Source organism: Herpailurus yagouaroundi, unplaced genomic scaffold (genome assembly GCF_014898765.1).
Source record: "Herpailurus yagouaroundi ecotype Mexico unplaced genomic scaffold, PumYag 28, whole genome shotgun sequence".
In the NCBI taxonomy this organism is placed as follows: domain Eukaryota; kingdom Metazoa; phylum Chordata; class Mammalia; order Carnivora; family Felidae; genus Herpailurus; species Herpailurus yagouaroundi.
Genome location: NW_024412376.1, coordinates 99,740,393 through 99,760,287, shown reverse-complemented (window position 1 = coordinate 99,760,287; position 19,895 = coordinate 99,740,393). Strand labels below are relative to the sequence as shown.

The 19,895-nt window shown below is 38.8% G+C and overlaps 1 protein-coding gene across 3 annotated transcripts; it reads right to left on the bottom strand.

Annotated features, from left to right (window-relative positions):
• Positions 1–2,732: 2,732 nt before the first annotated feature.
• Positions 2,733–19,602, bottom strand: ABRAXAS1 (abraxas 1, BRCA1 A complex subunit). 3 transcript variants are annotated; one of them, XM_040479408.1, is made up of 9 exons: positions 19,429–19,602; positions 17,163–17,253; positions 13,203–13,239; positions 12,061–12,127; positions 9,848–10,041; positions 8,367–8,486; positions 7,108–7,192; positions 4,393–4,507; positions 2,733–4,004 (listed from the first exon to the last, which is right to left on the bottom strand). In XM_040479408.1, the coding sequence occupies exons 1-9, from the start codon at positions 19,513–19,515 to the stop codon at positions 3,571–3,573; spliced, it is 1,230 nt and encodes a 409-aa protein (XP_040335342.1). In that variant the 5' UTR covers positions 19,516–19,602; the 3' UTR covers positions 2,733–3,570. The 3 variants fall into 3 exon arrangements, with proteins under 3 accessions (XP_040335342.1, XP_040335356.1, XP_040335349.1); XM_040479422.1 differs by lacking the exon at positions 17,163–17,253 and having other exon boundaries at positions 19,429–19,544; XM_040479415.1 differs by lacking the exons at positions 12,061–12,127; positions 17,163–17,253; positions 19,429–19,602.
• Positions 19,603–19,895: the final 293 nt, after the last annotated feature.

The following is a 19,895-nucleotide window of genomic DNA, read 5'->3' as shown; positions in this document are numbered from 1 at the left end:
TTAATGCCCAAATTCCATGTGACAGAGTGTAGACTTGAAATTGCTTAGATTTTCTAACTACCAATATTTCAGTATGCCTGGCCAGGACAGTGGGTGTTCCCTTTATAGAGACATTAGTTAACGCGGGTATGGATAGTGGTGCAAAGGCCCGAACATTTATTCCTGGGCTAGTCTATCTTGAAACTGGTAGTGTACTTTTTTTTTTTTTAAACATTTACTTACTTTTGAGAGATAGAGACAGAGCATGGATGGGGGAGGGGCAGAGAGAAGAAGACACTGAATCCAAAGCAGGCTCCAGGCTCAGGGTTGTTAGCACAGAGCCCGACATGAGACCCAAACTCATGGATGGTGAGATCATGACCTGGGCCAAAGTCGGACACTTAACCAACTGAGCCACCCAGGTGTCCCAGTAGCATAATTTAAAACGATCCATAAACAAATGGTCTAGTAACTAATTGCCAAAAGATGAGTAACTGGGGGAAAATGATATAGAAGAACCTTTTCCTTTTCATTTAATACCAAAAGGTGGGTCATCAAACTTAATTATGGAAATTCAGCTGGTACTGACCTTAGCATGCTTCTCTATGACTGGAAGGTTAGCATTTCTTTCTTCAAGATGGATCACTGTGCCGAAGTATGAACTAAATACATTACCTCTCTATAGTGCTTTAGCAAACTGAACTTTGTATGAAGGCCTGTTTCTTTTAAGGAGTCTGAAAAATCTTTAGTTCCTGTCTTAAGACACTTGCATATGTTGGTTGCTTATTGCTTCTGCTGGTCCTAGTCTAGCTTTTTTTTTTTATTTAAAAAAAAAAATTTTTTTTTAATGTTTATTTTTGAGACCGAGCATGAACGGGGGAGGGGCAGAGAGAGAGAGGGGGACACAGAATCGGAAGCAGGCTCCAGGCTCTGAGCCATCAGCCCAGAGCCCGACACGAGACTCGAACTCACGGGCCGCGAGATGGTGACCCGGGCTGAAGTCGGACGCTTAACCAACTGAGCCACTCAGGCGCCCCTAGTCTAGCTTGTTTTATCTGTTGATTAGTAGACTGGTACATGGAGGGCAGAAAACCACTAAAGAGGCAGATGACTCCAGACTGTAAGTAGCAGCGTAAATAAGCAAGAGAACTTACTTACAAAGCTGGTCTTGGGTGACCACAAGACAGATCTCAGAAAAACAGATCTCTGCACCTGCCTGTCAAGAGTCTTAAAAGTTTCTATTGAGGCCTTAACTGGGTTTAGTCACACACAATCCATATGGTCTTAACAGCTTGCTTTCTCAAGTCCATGTCCTTGGAACACTCCCAATGTGGTAACAGTAGGCAAAGTGTACATTCCAAGGATGGGAAGGGGCGAGGAACCTTTGTCTCAGTCCAGCATACAGGTAAACTAGGTGATGTGTGCTCAGTGACCTCCAGCAAATCATTTGTTGGCTGCACTTAGTCATTATGTTCTATGTGATGCTCTATATGCTCTAGTGATGTTTGTGGTTATTTTAATTTTAGTGTGTGTGAGTGGGGTGGGGAGGGGCAGAGGGAAATAGAATCTTAAGCAGTCTCCACGCTCAGTGCAGAGCCCAACACGGGGCTTGGTCCCACAAACCCAGGATCGTGACCTGAGCCAAAATCAAGAGTCAGAAACTCAACCGACTGAGCCACCCAGCTGCCCACCTGCCCCATTTGTGGTTATTTTTAAGTCAGGTTTCAGACTGCCAACCTATTTCCCCTCCCTCTGCCCTCTGTTGTTACACCACAGTGCTTCTTAGGTAACCAGTTAAACAGCCCCAACAGAAACTCTTTATACAAAACATCTCAGTTGTTATGTGGGCTTCATTAGCACCCCATGGGTAACTAATACATGTGAACATAGATAAAAGATAATTTTGATAGTAGCTAGGAATTTGTTCTGCCACTAGGAAGTAGCAGATGGAAAAGCTATGCTCAAAGTTTGTGTTCAGCATTTCATCCAGTGAGTGAAACATGAAGGCTTCATATAATGTGTAAGCCTTGTGGAAAATTCTCACAATTATGTAAAAGAAATAAAACACACAGTAAAAGCTCTCTTAGGCAACTTCCATTTAACCAGCTCACTGGATTAAACTGGAGCTTTACATCCTCAAATATCATACTGAAGCCCATAATTCTTCAAACCTGTTGAGTTCTACATTGCCAACAGTCAGCTATTTTGTTCCCAAGTCTGTGTCAGTTTCATCACTGTATTGAAGTAGGAGCATTAAAAAGTTACTGCAATGAAAACTAGGTAAATGCTTTCTAACTGACTGCACCACCCAGGGTGCCTGGGTGGTACAGTCAGTTAAGTGTCCCACTTCGGCTCAGGTCATCATCTCGTAGCTCATGAATTCCAGACCCACATCAGGCTCTGTGCTGACAACTCAGAGCCTGGAGCCTGCTTCAGATTGTGTTTCCTCTCTCTGCCCCTCCTCCGCTCGTGTGCGCGCACTCTTTCTCTCTCAAAAATAAATTAAAACATTAAAAAAAAATAGTTGTCAAGTTAGATGTGGTTAGGACAACTAAAGAAGGGTGGAAGGAGGATGCTGTGAAATGGAAAAAAAAAGTAGTAGCGTTTTGTACGTAGGTTGCTTTGCAAGCTTCTTTAAATTCTTTATAAAGAAACTAAAACTGGGAACTATAAAAGTAATGGATGTGACTTATATAGGAACACCAGTATACTCACATAAAAGTTCCTAGCCCTACAACAAAAGGTTGACAAAATGAATGTACAACTCCACTTTATGTTAAAATGAAATCTGCGATAGACATGTATATATAAATATATATACACATATGCACCATTTTTGGTTCCCACTTTAACTGGTGTTTCTAGCTACTTGACCAGCTACTGACCTCAGACACACCATTACCAGACTTGTCCTGTACTCAAGTACTGGATTCACTCAATTTTGTGTAGAGGACTCTAGACTAGGAAGAGATTATTTGTGCTGTATTTTAGTTGTGCCATAATCAGAACTGCCAGATTTAGCAAATAAAAATATAGGACATGCAATTAAATTTGAATTTCAGATAACCAATGAATAATTTTTTAATGAATGTCCCTAATATTGCATGTTTCCAGCATTTTATCTGGCAACCCTAGCCACTTATAACTTAAGGAGTAGAAACTGTAATGACTTAAAATGAAATACCTCTTCATATTTTTAGACATCTTCTTCTATCGTGTTCTAATGCCAGTGTTTCTTTTCCAATTCTAAAGTATGCTATATAAGTTTAAAAGAACCATCTACTTAAATTAAGCCTTTCCCTCAACAGTTTTGTAAAAGGGGCACCTGGCTGGCTTGGTCAGTGGAGTGTGTGACTCCTGATCTTGGGGTTGTGAGTTCAAGCTCCTTGCTGGGTGTAGGAGATTAGTTAAAAATAAAATCTTTCAAAAGGTGGGGGGCAGAAAAACGTTATGGTTTTAAAATAAAGTGCCTTAAAAAAGAAATGCACTAGAACTTATGTATTACTGCAAATTGCTGAACATAGTAAAGACAATATAAATGTCTGGCTTTACCCTTCAGCCAATCAAAGCTCTCCTTTTGGCCTAAAAAGATCAAAATGTAGGAGACTGTGGATATCCACCAGAACCCTTCATTCTTTCAATCTCTTCATCTGTTTCAGGGCTGCTCAATGTATATGCTTTTTCTTGATTACTACTATCAGTATCTGTTTTAGATGGTTTGTTTTGTGTCTCTAACAGCCGTGACTTCTTGAATTGCCATCCATCATCAGTATCTAAAGCTTTATGTTTAATCATTTGCAGTGTACTGCTAGCTGGACTAGCTTCAGGAATGTCGGTGTATTCTACCATTAAGGTCAGGTTGTCTATCACATCAAGATGGTGGTTGGCAGTGCAGCTATTTTTAGAAATATGCCTATTTTTCAAAGAGATAACACATGAATGAAGAAATTCGCAATCTGGAAAAAAGGTCCGTAAAGCTTCACAAAGAAAAATGTTCTCCTGAGGGTCTTTTTCGACGGTCTCCCCTAAACAAAATAAAATTAACAGTTCAACATGCGATATTTGTTTTACAAAGCTTTTGTAGTGATCTATTTGTTAAGTCAAAAAGAGCTTAACTGAATATTTCTATCCTCTAAACTCAGAAAAATAGTGTGCATAATCCCATATTCTAATTTACATGCCACTATATGCTAAACGAGAATTTAAGTTGTATTTTTTAATATCAATAATATAGTATAGCTATAATAATACCGAGTTCTTTGTTAAGTAGGATTTAAGAGTATTAATAAAACAATTATTTTTAATCCTAAAGTACGTAAGTTCATCAGTTAGTTTAGTGGGCTCATCCATAGTTCAGTCAGGATTTTTTTTTTAAAAGCACAGAAGGCAGTGATGTGTGAACTTTTTACTTACGTGCTACTTGAATTTGTGCCTGTTTTCTTTTTTTAATTTCCCATTTCAAGCTGTGTACATCCTTTAGTAGTTTCTCTACTGCTCGCTCACTGTGTTCTACTTTTTTGCATATACTCTGCAAAATAAAATAAGGGCGTAGATAAAATTCTAAGTGGTGTACTACAGCCTAGGTTCATAAATAACAGAAAGCCCTTTGTGGATTTTATATTATTATTAGCCTTTATAAATATTTTTTTTTTTATTTTGCTCTTTTCTGAAGGAATGCAACAAGCACTTGTATGGTGCTTTATAGGTTATAAAATGCTTTCCAGATGTATGAACTTCCCATTTATACACACACAGCTTTATCACACCTGTTATCTGCATGGTAATACACAGAAATAAAAAACAAAAATATTTAAGTCATTTACTTTGAAACAAAAAATACTGCAGTATTTTGAGAGATGCATATTTACTCCAAACACAACATTAAGAAACTGACAATAGGGGTGCCTAGCTGGCTCAGTTGGTAGAGTGTGTGACTCTTCTCTGGGGTTGTGGGTTTGAACCCCATGCTGGGCGTAGAGATTGCTTAAAAATAAAATCTTAAAAAAAGAAAAAGAAACTGACAATAGCAAGTAACTATGTTTTACTGGTACTATGAAAGAAACCAATGTGCAGACCCAAAGGGAAGAAAGTTCTGATAGCATTTTGGCTCCTGGTTCCAATTCCTTCCCGAAGTTCAGCTGCTTTCTGCCTACAGCTCCTCTAACATACCTCTACATCCCCTATTTTAGCCCAAGTTAGTACTTTTGACATAAGAGTTCTAATATATTGCTATATGAAATATTCTGCCATTAAAAAGAACTAGACTATGTAGCAACATGAAAAATGCTTAGTGACATCAAATAAAAATCATGACAGTCCCCAACATCATCAACTACATAAAAGCATGTATATATATTAGGGAAAAACCAGAAAATATGGTAAAGTGAAAATAGTTATGTTACAAGTTGGGATTCTGGACATGTCTGTTTTCTAAAATTCCTGTATTATCATTCACATTAAAAACCAGTGTGCATTAGTACTATAAAATGTATTAACCCTATTTCTTTTAGCGTGGTGTGTGTGTGTGTGTGTGTGTGTATATATATATATATATATATATATATATATATATATATGTTTTTTTAATGTTTATTTTTGAGAGAGAGTGAGAGCACATGGGGGAGTAGCAGAGGAAGAGGGAGACAGAGGATCTGAAACAGGCTCCACACTATCAGCACAGAGCCTGATGCGGGACTCAAACTCATGAACCACGAGATCATGACCTGAGCTGAAGCTGGATGCTTAACCAACTGTGCCACCAGGTGCTCTCCCTTAGTGTGCTATATTGAGAAGTACGGTGGCCACGTAATATACTACTCAGATCTCCACTGGAGGAAGCATAGTTGACTGACAGTCCCAGCTACCAAACGTTCAGGTCAGCTACTGAAGCCACACTTCCCCTCAGCCACTCTTAACCAATGACTAAACACAGTGGGTATTAGTACAAATCCATTCCTGTAGGACAACTTTGCTTAGCCACCTCTCTAGCCCTGTAGTCTTTTTTTTTTTTTGTTTATTTATGAGACAGAGAGAGACACAGAGTGTGAGTGGGGGAGGGGCAGAGAGAGAGGGAGACACAGAATCCGAAACAGGCTCCAGGCTCTGAGCTGTCAGCACAGAGCCCAATGCGGGGCTTGAACCCACAAACCGTGAGATCATGACCTGAGCTGAAGTCGGACGCTTAACTAAGCCACCCAGGCGCCCCTCTAGCCCTGTAGTCTAAAGCTCTACCCAGTTGTCCTCCCATCCTGTCTCCTCTCTCAGGTGTCAGACTCAGCATTGTAAGTCTCCCTGCCTGTTCTCGTTCCTCTCCCTTTTATCCTTCTCAGGCCTCATCTCTTACATGTCTAATCCCATCCTGAAGTCTACTTCTCAACTGATACAATGAAACAGAATTTAGTACTGTGGTAGATTATTCTGTTCTCAAATACATGCTTCCCTTTTTATCCTGTAAAAGGATTATATATCCCTGCCTACTTCCATGAAATAGGGATATATAATCTGGCCCATGAAATGTAAGTGGACGTGTCATGTAAGCTCTGAACAGAAGGGTTTTTTTTGTTTTTTTAATTAAAAAAAATTTTTTTTTAATGTTTACTTATATTTGACACACACAGCATGAGCAGGAGAGGGGCAAAGAAAGACAGAGACAGGAGACAGAATCCAAAGCAGGCTCCAGGCTCTGAGCTGTCAGCACACAGCCTGATGCGGGACTCGAACTCAGGAGCCGTGAGATCATGACCTGAGCCAAAGTTGAACGCTTAACTGAATGAGCTACTCAGGTGCCCCTGAACAGAAGTTTTAAAGCTGTTGTGAATTTCCACCAGCTCTTGCTCTTTTCCCTTTGTCATGAGAAGAGCATGTCCCATATAAGGAATGCTCCTTCAGTGTGGATCCTAGAATAAAGATGACATTCAGAACAGGAGCAGAGCTGCAGCCAAGATATAATGTGAGTGAGACCAAACCTTTGTTTTTGTAGGCCACTGAGATTGAGGTCTTTGTTACTGAAACTAAACCATTAGAAAAATACGAATCTAATCAAATGTCAAGTTATCCCTAAAAGATTTGTTATCAATTTGATATGAACTCTAGAAGTAGTCTTTAAAAGTGTTTGATATGTGAACTTACCTTTAATTCCTCTTGTAAAGAAGCATACATTTCATTTATTTTATGTACCTCCTTTAAAGATCCATCTTCTTTAAAAAATTCAGAGCTGTAAAAATTACCATTTTGTCAAGCAAATGTATAGAAGTCATTTTAATACTATGACGAAAACTTATTTGTAGTTGAGGAGCAACAGAAGATTCTTTTTACTGGTTTTGCAGGGACATTTTGTCAACCTACTTGTTCACAGCAAAACCAATCAGAAAACTTAGTTCATGTATCTTCACATTAGCAGACTTCAAAGCCTCTTACGTACTACTGCCAAGACTCAAAAGATGTTAAGAAAAATAAAGACTGAAGGAGAGAGGGGGAGAAAGGTTTTCAATTTTTAAAATATTTTACTGAGGGGCGCCTGGGTGGCACAGTCGGTTAAGCGTCCGACTTCAGCCAGGTCACGATCTCGCGGTCCCTGAGTTCGAGCCCCGCGTCGGGCTCTGGGCTGATGGCTCAGAGCCTGGAACCTGTTTCCGATTCTGTGTCTCCCTCTCTCTCTGTCCCTCCCCCGTTCATGCTCTGTCTCTCTCTGTCCCAAAAATAAATAAAAAACGTTGAAAAAAAAATATTTTACTGAATTTAAGTCATCGTTGATTAAAAGAGGCAACATTATTTTATATACCAAAAAGACAAAAACAAACAAAAAACCCGGTAAGGCATAGTTTGTAAATTATCCCAATTAGAGATAAATGTAAAACTGTGCATCTCAGAATTAATATATTCAGTTTCTTTAAAACTGTTAATTCTTGTGGAACACAAAAATAAATAAAATCTAGTCTCTTATTCTCCAGTAAGTACCCTGTAGTACCAGTGTTGTCATTTCTGACATTAACTATTCCCTTAACGAACACAAAACAGTTCTAGCTATATAGCTGTAGCCTATAGTATGAGTGAGTCTTGGCTAAAGCCTCGTATTTTTGTTGTTACTTAATATCCAATCTAATTTTATGCCTTTATGATCTAAATTGCTGCCTTAGAAAATTATTTTCAGGCCAGCTACTTACTCTTAGAATATATATGTTGACATACACAGGATATACAACAACCCTTCTCTTTTCTGTGTATTATAAATGACCAAGTGCTAGAAAGAAATACGGAAACAGTAAAAAATAGTCTAGTTTATTTGAAATATGTGGTTATTACTTTTCCTTTTTTATTTTTTTGTATAATAAAAATTAATTTCAAAAAATGAATAGAAATTTAGTGGGAAAGCAGCTGAAGAATCTCACCTGTGTGTTTTTATTGCTCGGCTAAAACCAGTGGACTCACAGGAACCTGATACAGTTTTATAACCCAGTTGTTCAGACATGCCCAGATTGGCCACCACTAATGGTATCCTGTGAAAAAGTCTGAAATAATAAAATTTTAAAATATAAAGTTAGAATAAAGTAAAATATTAACCTCTCCTTATTATATACCTATATATACTTATACATATTATATATAGAATACCTTTCCCCTACAAGATAAAAAAATAAACAAAAACCCCATTCCATACTACTTACCTGAGATAAAATTTATTGACTTGAAGCAAATGGTATTTAAAAGTGATGAAATGTGCATCGTGCAAGGTAATTTTGTGAAATTGACAACACCTTTCTAAAAAAAATTTTTATTTTAGAAAGCATGAACTGGGGAGAGGAGCAGAGAGAGAGACAGAGAGAGAGAGAGAGAGAGAAAGAGAGAGAGAGAATCCCAAGCAGGCTCTATGCTTAGCATGTAGCCCGACATACGGATCAATCCAACAACCCCGGGATCATGACCTGAGCCAAAACCAAGAGTTAGACACTCAGTCGACAGAGCCACCCAGGCGCCCCTAAAAGAAGACTGTAATGTCTATTTTAACATGTAAAAATAGGCAGTATTGTTGAGATTCATCCTGTCTTCCATGAATAATAAAATTAATCTTGGCACCAGGGTGGCTCAGTTCGTTAAACATCCAATTTCAGCTCAGCTCATAATCTCACGGTTCGTGAGTTTGAGCCTTACATCAGGCTCTCTGCTGTCAGTGCAAAGCCTGCTTCAGATCCTCTGTTCCTCTCTCTCTCTGCCCCTCCTATACTCTCTCTCTCTCTCTCTCTCTCCCCCCAAAATAAGTAAACATTAAAAGAAATTAATCTTAGGGGCACCTGAGTGGCTCAGTTGGTTAAGTCTCTGACTCTTGATCTCAGCTCAGGTCTCGATCTCAGGGTGGTGAGTTCAAATCCATGCACTGGGGGTGGGTGTCAAGCTCACTTAAAAAAAATAATAAAATTAATCTTAGTTGGTACTCTTTTCACTTAATCCTCATATCCCATGAGAATGTTGTTTACATAACCTGTTGGGAGTCTCTGTTAACTCATTTTGGTGGACCACCAAGAACAACCTTGCTTCTTTCTTTGCAGAGGTTATAGAAAAGCTGCTCAAGTACCTAGGATTAGTTCTATATTACATCCTTTAGGAACCATATCCAAAGTACACATATTTTTTCCACCTTATAACAAATCCTCTGTGGCAAAAACACAAGTCATCATTCCATACTGGGCTTCTAATTTCCTTATGCAACCTTCATCTTCCCCATCTATAAGAAAATATGGTACACTAACTTCAGAGGGGTATTGTAACAAATGCAACAGTATTTGAAATATTTGTTAGGCTGCAAAAAGTACAATGAAAACATTGAGTATATTTTTCTATTAACTGAAAACAGCCAATGACTGGCCAACATTACCCCTTCTGAGGTTTATATAAGGCATGCTCCAGCCGATGAGTAGAGCAGCTTTCTGTTATTATACTTGGTGTTAACAGCAGAAAAACCAGTTCCCGGCTTGAAAGATGCTTCTGTAAGTTTTTATGAAGCAGTCTCTCTCTAAATGTCATGATCTGGTCTGAATGACGTCGGAATTTGTACCAACCAACCACAGCCTGAGGGAAAATACAGAAAAATATCAGGTGTAGACCTTAGTGGTTACAATTATTATGTGTCTTACTGTCATAATTAAGCAATAAAATTGACAACCTTTAAAATGGCACTCTTAAATTTAGCAAGATTTTGGCATATATAAACAAAGTACATACTTAAGTATATACTTTACTTTTATAAAGTATGTAAACTGACTTGTGTAGTCAAATTATTTTCCATTCAGCTATGGAGCTACTATTTTACTCATATAGAGAAAAAAAATTCCTAACTTCTTTTAGTTTCTTGATATCATTTGCTATTTTAAAATCTTAGTCTTTAGTCAAAATTTAAATGAAGAAAATGTCAGTGAAAACAAATTTACTTCCTATATGGATATTTGGTTTGCTCAATAAATTGAACCCAATAGCTTTTAACTGAAATTTATATGGGAATGATACCACCTTTAGAAAGTGGGTTTCAAAATTGAGTAAGATCATATGAAATGGTTTTACAAACTGTAACATTTGCTGAACAAATTTGTTAGTATTACTAAACTTTTTTTTTAAAAACTGGAAAAATAAAATCTCATTTAGTAATTATAGTTTAGTAATTATAACAAAGAGCAACTACTTTGCTTAAAGGTCTGTGTATGACAATGTCAGCAACTAAGTTTTGTATCTGCACATTTAAACTAAGGAAATTAAAAGTTTTCTTCTTTTTAAAACTAAAAAATTTTTATAAGTACATTTTTATTTATTTTTTTTTTTAATTTTTTTTTTCAACGTTTTATTATTTTTTGGGGGACAGAGAGAGACAGAGCATGAACGGGCGAGGGGCAGAGAGAGAGGGAGACACAGAATCGGAAACAGGCTCCAGGCTCTGAGCCATCAGCCCAGAGCCCGATGCGGGGCTCGAACTCACGGACCGCGAGATCGTGACCTGGCTGAAGTCGGACGCTTAACCGACTGCGCCACCCAGGCGCCCCAATATAAGTACATTTTTAAATACCCAAATATAATCAGGGGGCAAGCCCAAAGCATTTTCAACAAAGGAAGTTTTTTTTTTTTTTTTAAATTTTTTTTTCAACGTTTATTTATTTTTGGGACAGAGAGAGACAGAGCATGAGCGGGGGAGGGACAGAGAGAGAGGGAGACACAGAATCGGAAACAGGTTCCAGGCTCCGAGCCATCAGCCCAGAGCCCGACGCGGGGCTCGAACTCACGGACCGCGAGATCGTGACCTGGCTGAAGTCGGACGCTTAACCGACTGCGCCACCCAGGCGCCCCAACAAAGGAAGTTTTTTAAAAGAAACTTACTGAATCTACTTTTATTCTCAACTCAGAGACCAAAAAGTTTTAAGAAGTACCATCCCCCCCCCCCAATTTTGTATCTGGGGGGAAAAAACCTGTTTTGATCATTCAACAAGTCTTACCTAAACACCAAGTATACTAGTAAAGGTTAGGTGCTATATAGCAAAGCGCTTTAACTGCAGCTATGTAAAAGAACAGTAATGAGTTAAGTCCTGGAATAAATGGTATGGGAAGGGGTATGGTAGGAATGTGGAAGAGGAAGAGATCAATGCTAATTAGAATAGTCAAGAAAGTGGGGTGCCTGGGTGGCTCAGGCGGTTAAGCATCCCACTTCAGCTCGGGTCATGAGCTCAATGGTCTGTGGGTTCAAGCCCCGCAGGGGCTCTGCGCTGACAGCTCAGAGCCTGGAGCCTGCTTTGGATGCTGTGTCTCCCTCTTTCTCTGCCCCTCCCCCGCTCATGCTCTGTTTCTCTCAAAAATAAATAAAAGTTAAAACAATTTTTTTTTAATTAAAAAAAAAAAAGAATAGCCAAAGATGAGAACAAGATTAATATTTTTAATGACTGGTTTTGCTCTCAGAGCAATCCCTTTGAACTTCTGGAAGGAAAAAGCCTTTCTTTGTTCACTTGCTTTATAGAACACTGTGAAGACAAATGTTGCCAAAAACTTCCGTTAAAGTATTACGCAGTTTTAGGATATAATACCAAAAAAACCCCAAAAGTCAGGGAATACCTTTTTGACACTTGATAATATTTTCTTCAGTGCTTGCTCATTTAGTTCACCAGAAGAATTATAAAAGCTGTAAAAGCCAAAATTAAAGGCATTTCAAATAGGCTAAAAATATGGATTTTATTAGCATTTTTAACTTTAGTTACTCCTTACCCACCCAAAATCCATATACCTACTTGCTGGTCATATGAAGTTCTAAAAATAAGAATAAAGTTCTCAAATTAACAGACTTGAAGTGGTAGAAATAGGAGATCCATAAGCAATGAAAAAGGCAAAGGAGTGGAGAATCCAGGGATCCTTCATTCAACAAATATTTCTGTATGTCTGTTGTATGTAGAACACTATACAAGCTCTAGCTTTTTCTGGCAGAGCAGTTTAAGACCACACAAAAGCCTTTATTTCTATCATCCCCTACCACAGATCTTTCTCACCTTTACCATACGCTCCACTGCAGTTCTTATACAGCCTTAGCTATGTGTACATACAGTGTGACTGTAAGATAGTAATGTTGATTTTTCAAGTACAATTGATATAAATCATAAAACTACACCATGTTGTAGTTGTTTGCTTTATGAAAATTTATCTAACTTATGTGTGTATTTTTCTACATGTATGTTATACCTGAATGAAAAGTTTTAAGAAATATCATAGCCTATTAGGGCTACAGTGCTATTACTATCTGTAGGACTAAAAACACAAGTTTTCACCATAGAAAGGCAATAGGAAGCAGGCTGGATAAAGAACCTAAACAGGCAAAAGATTACATTAGAATATGGTAAGTGAGGACACAAATGATCAAATAAACTGGAATGAAAGAGTAGAAAAAAGGGCTGCTGTTGATATATGAGAACGTGTCACTGAGTTTAGAATATGCAATGAGGTGACTGGGTGTGAGAAAAACCCTCTAGGTAAACTGGTACCTGGGAGAGGCAGTGGAGACCAGCGAAAGCAAGCATATAAATACAGAGAAAGAACTATTAGACAGGGTTGAAATGAACAAGTGAATTTTCTTTAAAAAGTCTTTTCATTTTTATCAGTACCACCATGTATAACTGACAATTAAGATATCTTGTTAGTTTTAAAATTTACTTCATTCACACAGAATAATTTTCACAATAGATCATTTACTTCCTCTTGCTACTTACCTAAAGAGCTGATAGCATGGAATATATTTCTGGATGTCTGGAAAAAAGGAATTTTTTGCTATGATTATATAAGTTATCATTTGAATAGCATACACCAAGCACTTCATATATGAACGGCATATACTGAGGGAGGAAGTACTTTACCGTGATCTCATTTAATCCTTACCACAAAGCTATGAGACCAATCGTTCCTTCCATTTTAAAGATGTGGTAACAGGTAGAGAGAGTGGGGGCCAAAATTCAAAGCCCGTGCCTCGGTCTTAACTAAAACACTACACTCCCTCTCAATAGGTTTAATAATGGCAACACAAGAGATAAATTTAAAGTTGCTATATTTCCATTGGGTTCTAAAAAGGTCATGCTCTAATTCTACCCAATTGACAACAACAGCTGTTAAAGGGATTATCTTTTGTTATTCCAAGCAGCTGCTTCATAAAGGATTTGTTAATGTTAACTACAAAAAAAAAAAAAAAAAAGCTAGTATCCTTTAGGAAGTAACTTTTATTCTCTTTCCAGTAGAAATACATCAAAATACATCTGAATTCTGGTAGCTACAGATGCTGTGCAAAACAGATTAAATTCTATTGCATAAGACATTATTATAAGTCTTGTAAGAAATATCCAGATGAATATGGTGTCCCCTCTATTATTCCAAACTTTCAGATCTCTCAAAATTATTCAAGGAGCAGTATGAGTGAAACATCCACATCTGATAACAAAGAAACTTATCCAGTGCACACAAGTCCAGGGGCACCTGGCTGGCTCAGCTGGTAGAGCATGCGACTCTTGATCTCAGGACTGTGAATTCGAGCCCCACACTGGATGCAGAGAATACTTTAAAAACAACTACAGGAAAAGAGAATACAAGTCCTTCTGGGCTTCCCACTTTTAATTGTAACTTGTGTCAAAAATCAAATTTTACCAGACAGCATTTACTGGATTACTGTAATAGCAATCACTTATTTCAGATAGTTCCTGTGACATGTCCTCTTTGCATATCTCTTAGCTGGGCAGATCCTAGCCAGATTACTAGAATTTTTTTTAGTTACTTAAATTAAAGACATCAATGTGATTACAGAGAATCTGTGAATCTTCAGCAAGGTGAGGAAACCCACTATCAAACTGCTGTTGAATCTCTTCAAGTAAACATCTGAAGGCTGTAGGCATCTCTGCATCTTTGTACCTGCAAGTGCCATCTTTAAAGAGAAAACTACATGAAATCACCATTTCAATAACTTTATGTGTATATTAATAAAAGTCATTCGGTCTATTTAAAAAAGGAAAAGTGATCATCCTCTTGAGACATTTTTCTTCTAGAAAATGTATGTTACCCTCAGACAAATCCCTGTTTGAAAAACAACAACAACTGAACAGAAACAGTCTTTGTAACTGATAATTGGTCAAACATACTCTGGTGTAGATATGGGAAAATGCAAAAATGATGAAAATCTCACTAACCACAGCAATGTAGTAATTTGTAGATCCTGGATTTTACTTATCATCTAATATTCCAACATTTTAAAATGTTGAGCAAATTGAGCAAATACTTAAGTGTTCCTATAGCATTTGCCTAATACCTTAATGCTTAGCATTGTTCCAGCACGATGGAGTTGCTCAGTAAGTGGTTGCTTAAACTCCTCAAAATACTTTTGCTTACTTTGGGTGGTATGCCAGTTACAATGTGGGGGAGGGGGAAATGCCCCAAAGGCTTGTTTTTAAAGCTTCTGTCTGACAAGGAAAAAAACCACATTAACAAAGTAAAGCTACAAACTGTATCAACACCTGTAACACATAACAAACGGCCAATTTCCCTAAGTTGTAATTTGGTATTACAAATCAATTAAGAAAAAGCAAAACAGTAGAGTAGAAATATAGTCAAAGTATGCAACAGTGCTGTCCTTTCCAACAAACAAAAGCTAAGAAATACAAATTAATATAATTTCTTTTGATTTATTGAATTGGCAAGGATGAAAAGATTGGAAAATACCTAGTGGTGGCACCAGTATGGGGACCCAGGCACTTTTACATATTATGAAAGAGTCTTAAGAACATGACTTTTCCCAAGGCAATGGTCTACCTCTAGGAATTTGACTTTCCAACAGACTCGAAGTCATAGAGATTATGCACTACAAAGTGTTATTATATTGTTTTGTATTAACAAAAAAACAAAGTCATTTGTAACTGGTTTAAGTAGATACAGCAGGAATTCTTAACTGGTAAGTAGATACAGTGGGAATACAAAGCCATTAGAAAGAATGGCAAACTATACATATTGATACTATTCTACAGTAACAGAACAGTATCAGTGGAGATATTTATCTTGAAGATATTTACCCATTTATAGTATAATCCCTTTCGTGTAAATAAAAATACACATTTATATACATGTGTGTTATTAATGAGCAAAAAAATACTCATAAAACAGTGGTGACCAGAGAAGACTCTATTGAGAGTGAATTTAAATTTACTTAATATATTTACTTTACACATATACACTACATTTATATACATATATAAATCTACATATATACTTCCATTTTTAACCTTTTAAAGTGGCAAACAAAAAATGACATACAGTAGGAATATAAACTGGTACAGTATTTCTGGATCAAGAACCTTAAAAATGTTCATACCCTTTGACACTATAATACCACCCCCAAGAATCTATCCATAATAAATGTAGGAAAATATTTATGTACAAGGATGGTCACAGAATATAATTTATGATAATGAAAAACTGGAAACTACTGATTATAGGACTGCTGAAATCACATAGAGCCATTAAGAGTAAGAAAGCTAACAGAATACACTGCAGTTATAAAAAATGATATTTAGAGGATTGTTTAACATACGGAAGTGGGCATGACACAATATGATGTCATGATGCCACATTTTTTATACAGCATACTACCAATTTTGTTTTTAGAAATATGCTTAGATAAAACTCTGTTAGGTAATCAGAGCCTCCCCCCCACCCCCCATATATTTTAAAGCTCCCTTTTCCCTTTCTTCCCTGAAAGAACAGCTGCCGTCTGCTGCAGGTGTTTCACCACCCACTCGTCAAACCCTTCAGTCTTGTCTTTTCCACATCACACTCCAGAAGTTACTTACAATGATCTAAAACGGAGTCGAAAAAACTGAGTTTTTCAGTTCTCATCTTCCAATTTTTCTGTAGCACTTAGTGTTTGTGTCCAAACTGTTTTATCTTTTTTATTGGTCTTGCTTACTGGTTCCTTCTCCTTTTGTTAGGCCACCTTCCTACCACTTAAATACATGCAGGAGCTAGTTCAGCCGCGTTTCCCCACAGTAATCTTACCGCATCTTAGGTTCCACACTCTTGCATTAGGCCAGAGCCATGATTTTAATTGAGAAATGAATACAATGCATCTTTTAAAATCTGCATTAAAAGGTTTTATCTATTTTTTTAAAACAATTTACAAACTAATTTATGCTGATCCCATTTAGTATAAACCATCAACTATAGTAGACACAGAATAAGTGATCACAGGGGCGCCTAGGTGGCTCACTCGGTTGAGCATCTGATTCTTGGTTTCTGCTCAGGGCATACTCTTGCGGTTTGTGAGACTGAGCCCCACATTGGGCTCCATCCTGACAGTGTGGAGTCTGCTTGGGATTCTCTCTTTCTGCCCCTCCCCTGCGCTCTCACTCTCTCTCAAAATATATAAAGAAAGTTAAGGGGCGCCTGGGTGGCTCAGCCAGTTAAGCGTCCGACTTCAGCTCAGGTCATGATCTTAGGGGTTGAGTTTGAGCCACACATCGGGCTCTGTGCTGAGAGCTCAGAGCCTGGAGACTGCTTTGGATTCTGTGTCTTATTCTCTCTCTGCCCCTTCCCCACTTGTGCTCTGTCTCTGTCTCTCAAAAATAAACAAATGTAAAAATAAAATTTTTTTAAAATGTATAAAGAAAGTTTAAGGAAAAAAAAGAAACTGAGTGACTCACCAATTGTATAAATAACTTCAACATCATCCATTTGGGAATCAGTAATACTATTCTTGGCTTCACCTTTCACTTCCCCAAGAAGAAAACCTTCCTATAAAGGTAAAAAGCAATCTATGGAATACCATGATAGAATTACTACTCAATCACTTAACCAATATATCCCAAGATCAGGTGAGGGTCCCTGGTGAGGGACCAGGTACACTTTCAGTTTAGTTGGGAAATATGAACAGTTCAATAAAAATGAATAGAAGAGACTGTAAATACTGCTGTGATTTTAGCACACCTAGAACATAAAAGGCTTAAAGCCAGAAATGAGTACATAATGTCTGAAGAAGGAAGAGCAGGGTAGTTTGTCTTGGAACAGAAGGCTCCCCTTTCTGAGTAATGAAATTATGGATAGATGGGAATAGTGCCAATAATGAAACATCCCAAATAACTAGCCAAGGACTCTGGATTAATGGCACATGCTTCTGGGAGCCAGTGGGTGCTTCTGAGCTATGAAATGACACAATGATCAGTGGTTTTAGACTAAAAGGTATACAAAAATATTAAAGATTTGGAATTCAGTATCAAAGTCTAATTTCTAAAAGGGGAACTAGGAGCCCTAATTGTTTTTAAAATGCAGGCATTTTGCCACAACAGCAGTGATGTCTTTGAATTTCAGAGAATTCAATATTTTCATTTGGCACATTTAAAGACCCAATATGCTTGATGGACAAAGATTTTACCTTCTTTATAATTAGGTAAGAATGCCCCCTCCCATTCCATTAAAAAAAAAAAATGACAAAAAAAAAAGTTTCAATAATGTGAATCTTTACTGGAATCTAGGGGGAACAATCCAGAACTCTATAGTCCAGGTTTTTAGACAAACCCTGGGAAAGGAAGCAGTGTCAATGCAAGAACAGCTATCCAGAAAATCACCTTTTAAAGATGTTAGGAAAAAGACGTAAGAGTAATGGCCTAACACAATGCTATTTCCCAAGGGCTAATCCTTTAAACTACAGAGACTTAAGGACCCATTTTGTTTATATTCACACAAAGACTTTCCAAAATAATTTCCACAGCCACACACATTATAAATTGCCATATATTTGCTCTTAGCTAGGTATTAATCTACAAAGTTATTTAAAATTGTAGGGGTGCCTGGGTGGCACAGTCAGTTAAGTGTCCAACTCAATCTCACTGTTCCTGAGTTCCAGAGCTGATGGCACCCAGCCTGCTTGGGATTTGGTCTTTCTCTTTCCCCCTCCCCTGCTTGTGCTCTCTCTCTCAAAATAAACACCCCCCCCCTTTAAAACTGTATACATGAAAGGTATCAACTCCAACCTTATTAGGATTGTGCCAAAAAAACAATTTTGGAAACAACATGAAATGAAATACACAATATTTAGCAGAAATCAGTAGGCTGTGTTCAGTATGGTATTCTCTAAACTGTACTAGCATACTAAGCTCTTAAATCTAAGCCAGTATTTCTTGGGCTCAAAGTTTTATAGTCTTTTTCTGATTTCATAAGTTTTTCAAAACGTGTACTGTATTTAAAAAACTACCTCACTACTTCATCCAGAGATTTTTGAACCTGGCAGAAGTATGAAATAATAATATCTAAATTCGAGGATAAATGTAAATGTTTCTATTGTAACTGAAAGCATCACAAAGGAACTAGCTGAGGCCTTACAATTTCATAAACTTGACACCAATGCAAACAAAAATCAGGTATCACATACTCCAAATTAGGCTTTCCCATCCACTAAGCTTTGCCCCAGAACAGCCACTGGATGCATCTTCTATTCCTTCACTAGCCTACAATTTCAACAAACGCGCACAGCAGCTGCTCTGCACGGAAAAATTCAGCGGCCTCTGAAAACCACTATCGGTAGTTAGGAGGAACGGAAAAGTTAACCCGCAACACCTTCCTACCGTAGTGGGAGAACGCTCTGTGAACTCTCCATCCTTTCACAACTAAGTTTAATCAGAAAAAAAGGGGGACTGCTGGAAAAGAAACGCGGGTGTGTGGGACACTCCGGTCCGGGCGAAGAAATAAACACTGGTTAGAAAAGGAATGGCTACTCCTGGAGAAGACTTGCCGGACGGGAGACACACCTACGACCGCGCGGGAGAGGGACAAGGCAAAGCCCCAGGGCAGAGAACCAGCGCGGCGCCGTCGGGAAGCTCATGGGCGGAGGCCGGGGTAACGGCGGCGAAGGGCGCCCGCGCTCGGGGCCTCTCCCGAGGCGACGCTGGAGCCCGCCTCGCCCCTCGGGCTCACCGTGTCCGAGTCGGTGTTGAGGTGCTGGAAAGCGAGCGCGCCGAGCACAAAGCCGGAGAGCACCGCCGACGTACTCTCCCCTTCCATGCTTCCGCAGGCTCAACGCGCTGGGGGGATCGGGAGAAGCGGCCCGGGCCCGGCTCCTTGAGCGTCGCGGCGGTGAGGCGGGGCCGAGCGAGGAGGTGGTGCCTGCGCCGGCGCACTGGACCCTGCGCGCTCCGCCGAGGGGGCGGGCCCGGGGAGGCGAGGGAGCTCCCGGTGGAGGAGGGCGCGGCCAGGCGGCTGTGGAGGGCGGGGCCGGGGCGCTGTGGGTTTTTCACCTGGGGCGCGGTCCCGGTCGCAACGTGGCTTCCGCTGACGACTTCGCAGTAAAGGCGGCTGGTTGTTGGCCACCACGAAGTGCGTTTGGGTAGCCAGCTGCTGCCAAGGGCCCTGTGGCGTATATGCAAACTATAAAAAACGAACAA

Coding starts and splice junctions, on each gene's coding strand:
- ABRAXAS1 (XM_040479408.1), bottom strand. CDS start 19,515: ATGGAAGGGGAGAGTACGTCGGCGGTGCTCTCCGGCTTTGTGCTCGGC. Junction 17,254..19,428: donor TCAACACCGACTCGGACACG/GTGAGCCCGAGG, acceptor TTACCTTTATAG/GAAGGTTTTCTTCTTGGGGA. Junction 12,128..13,202: donor CCATGCTATCAGCTCTTTAG/GTAAGTAGCAAG, acceptor TGGCTTTTACAG/CTTTTATAATTCTTCTGGTG.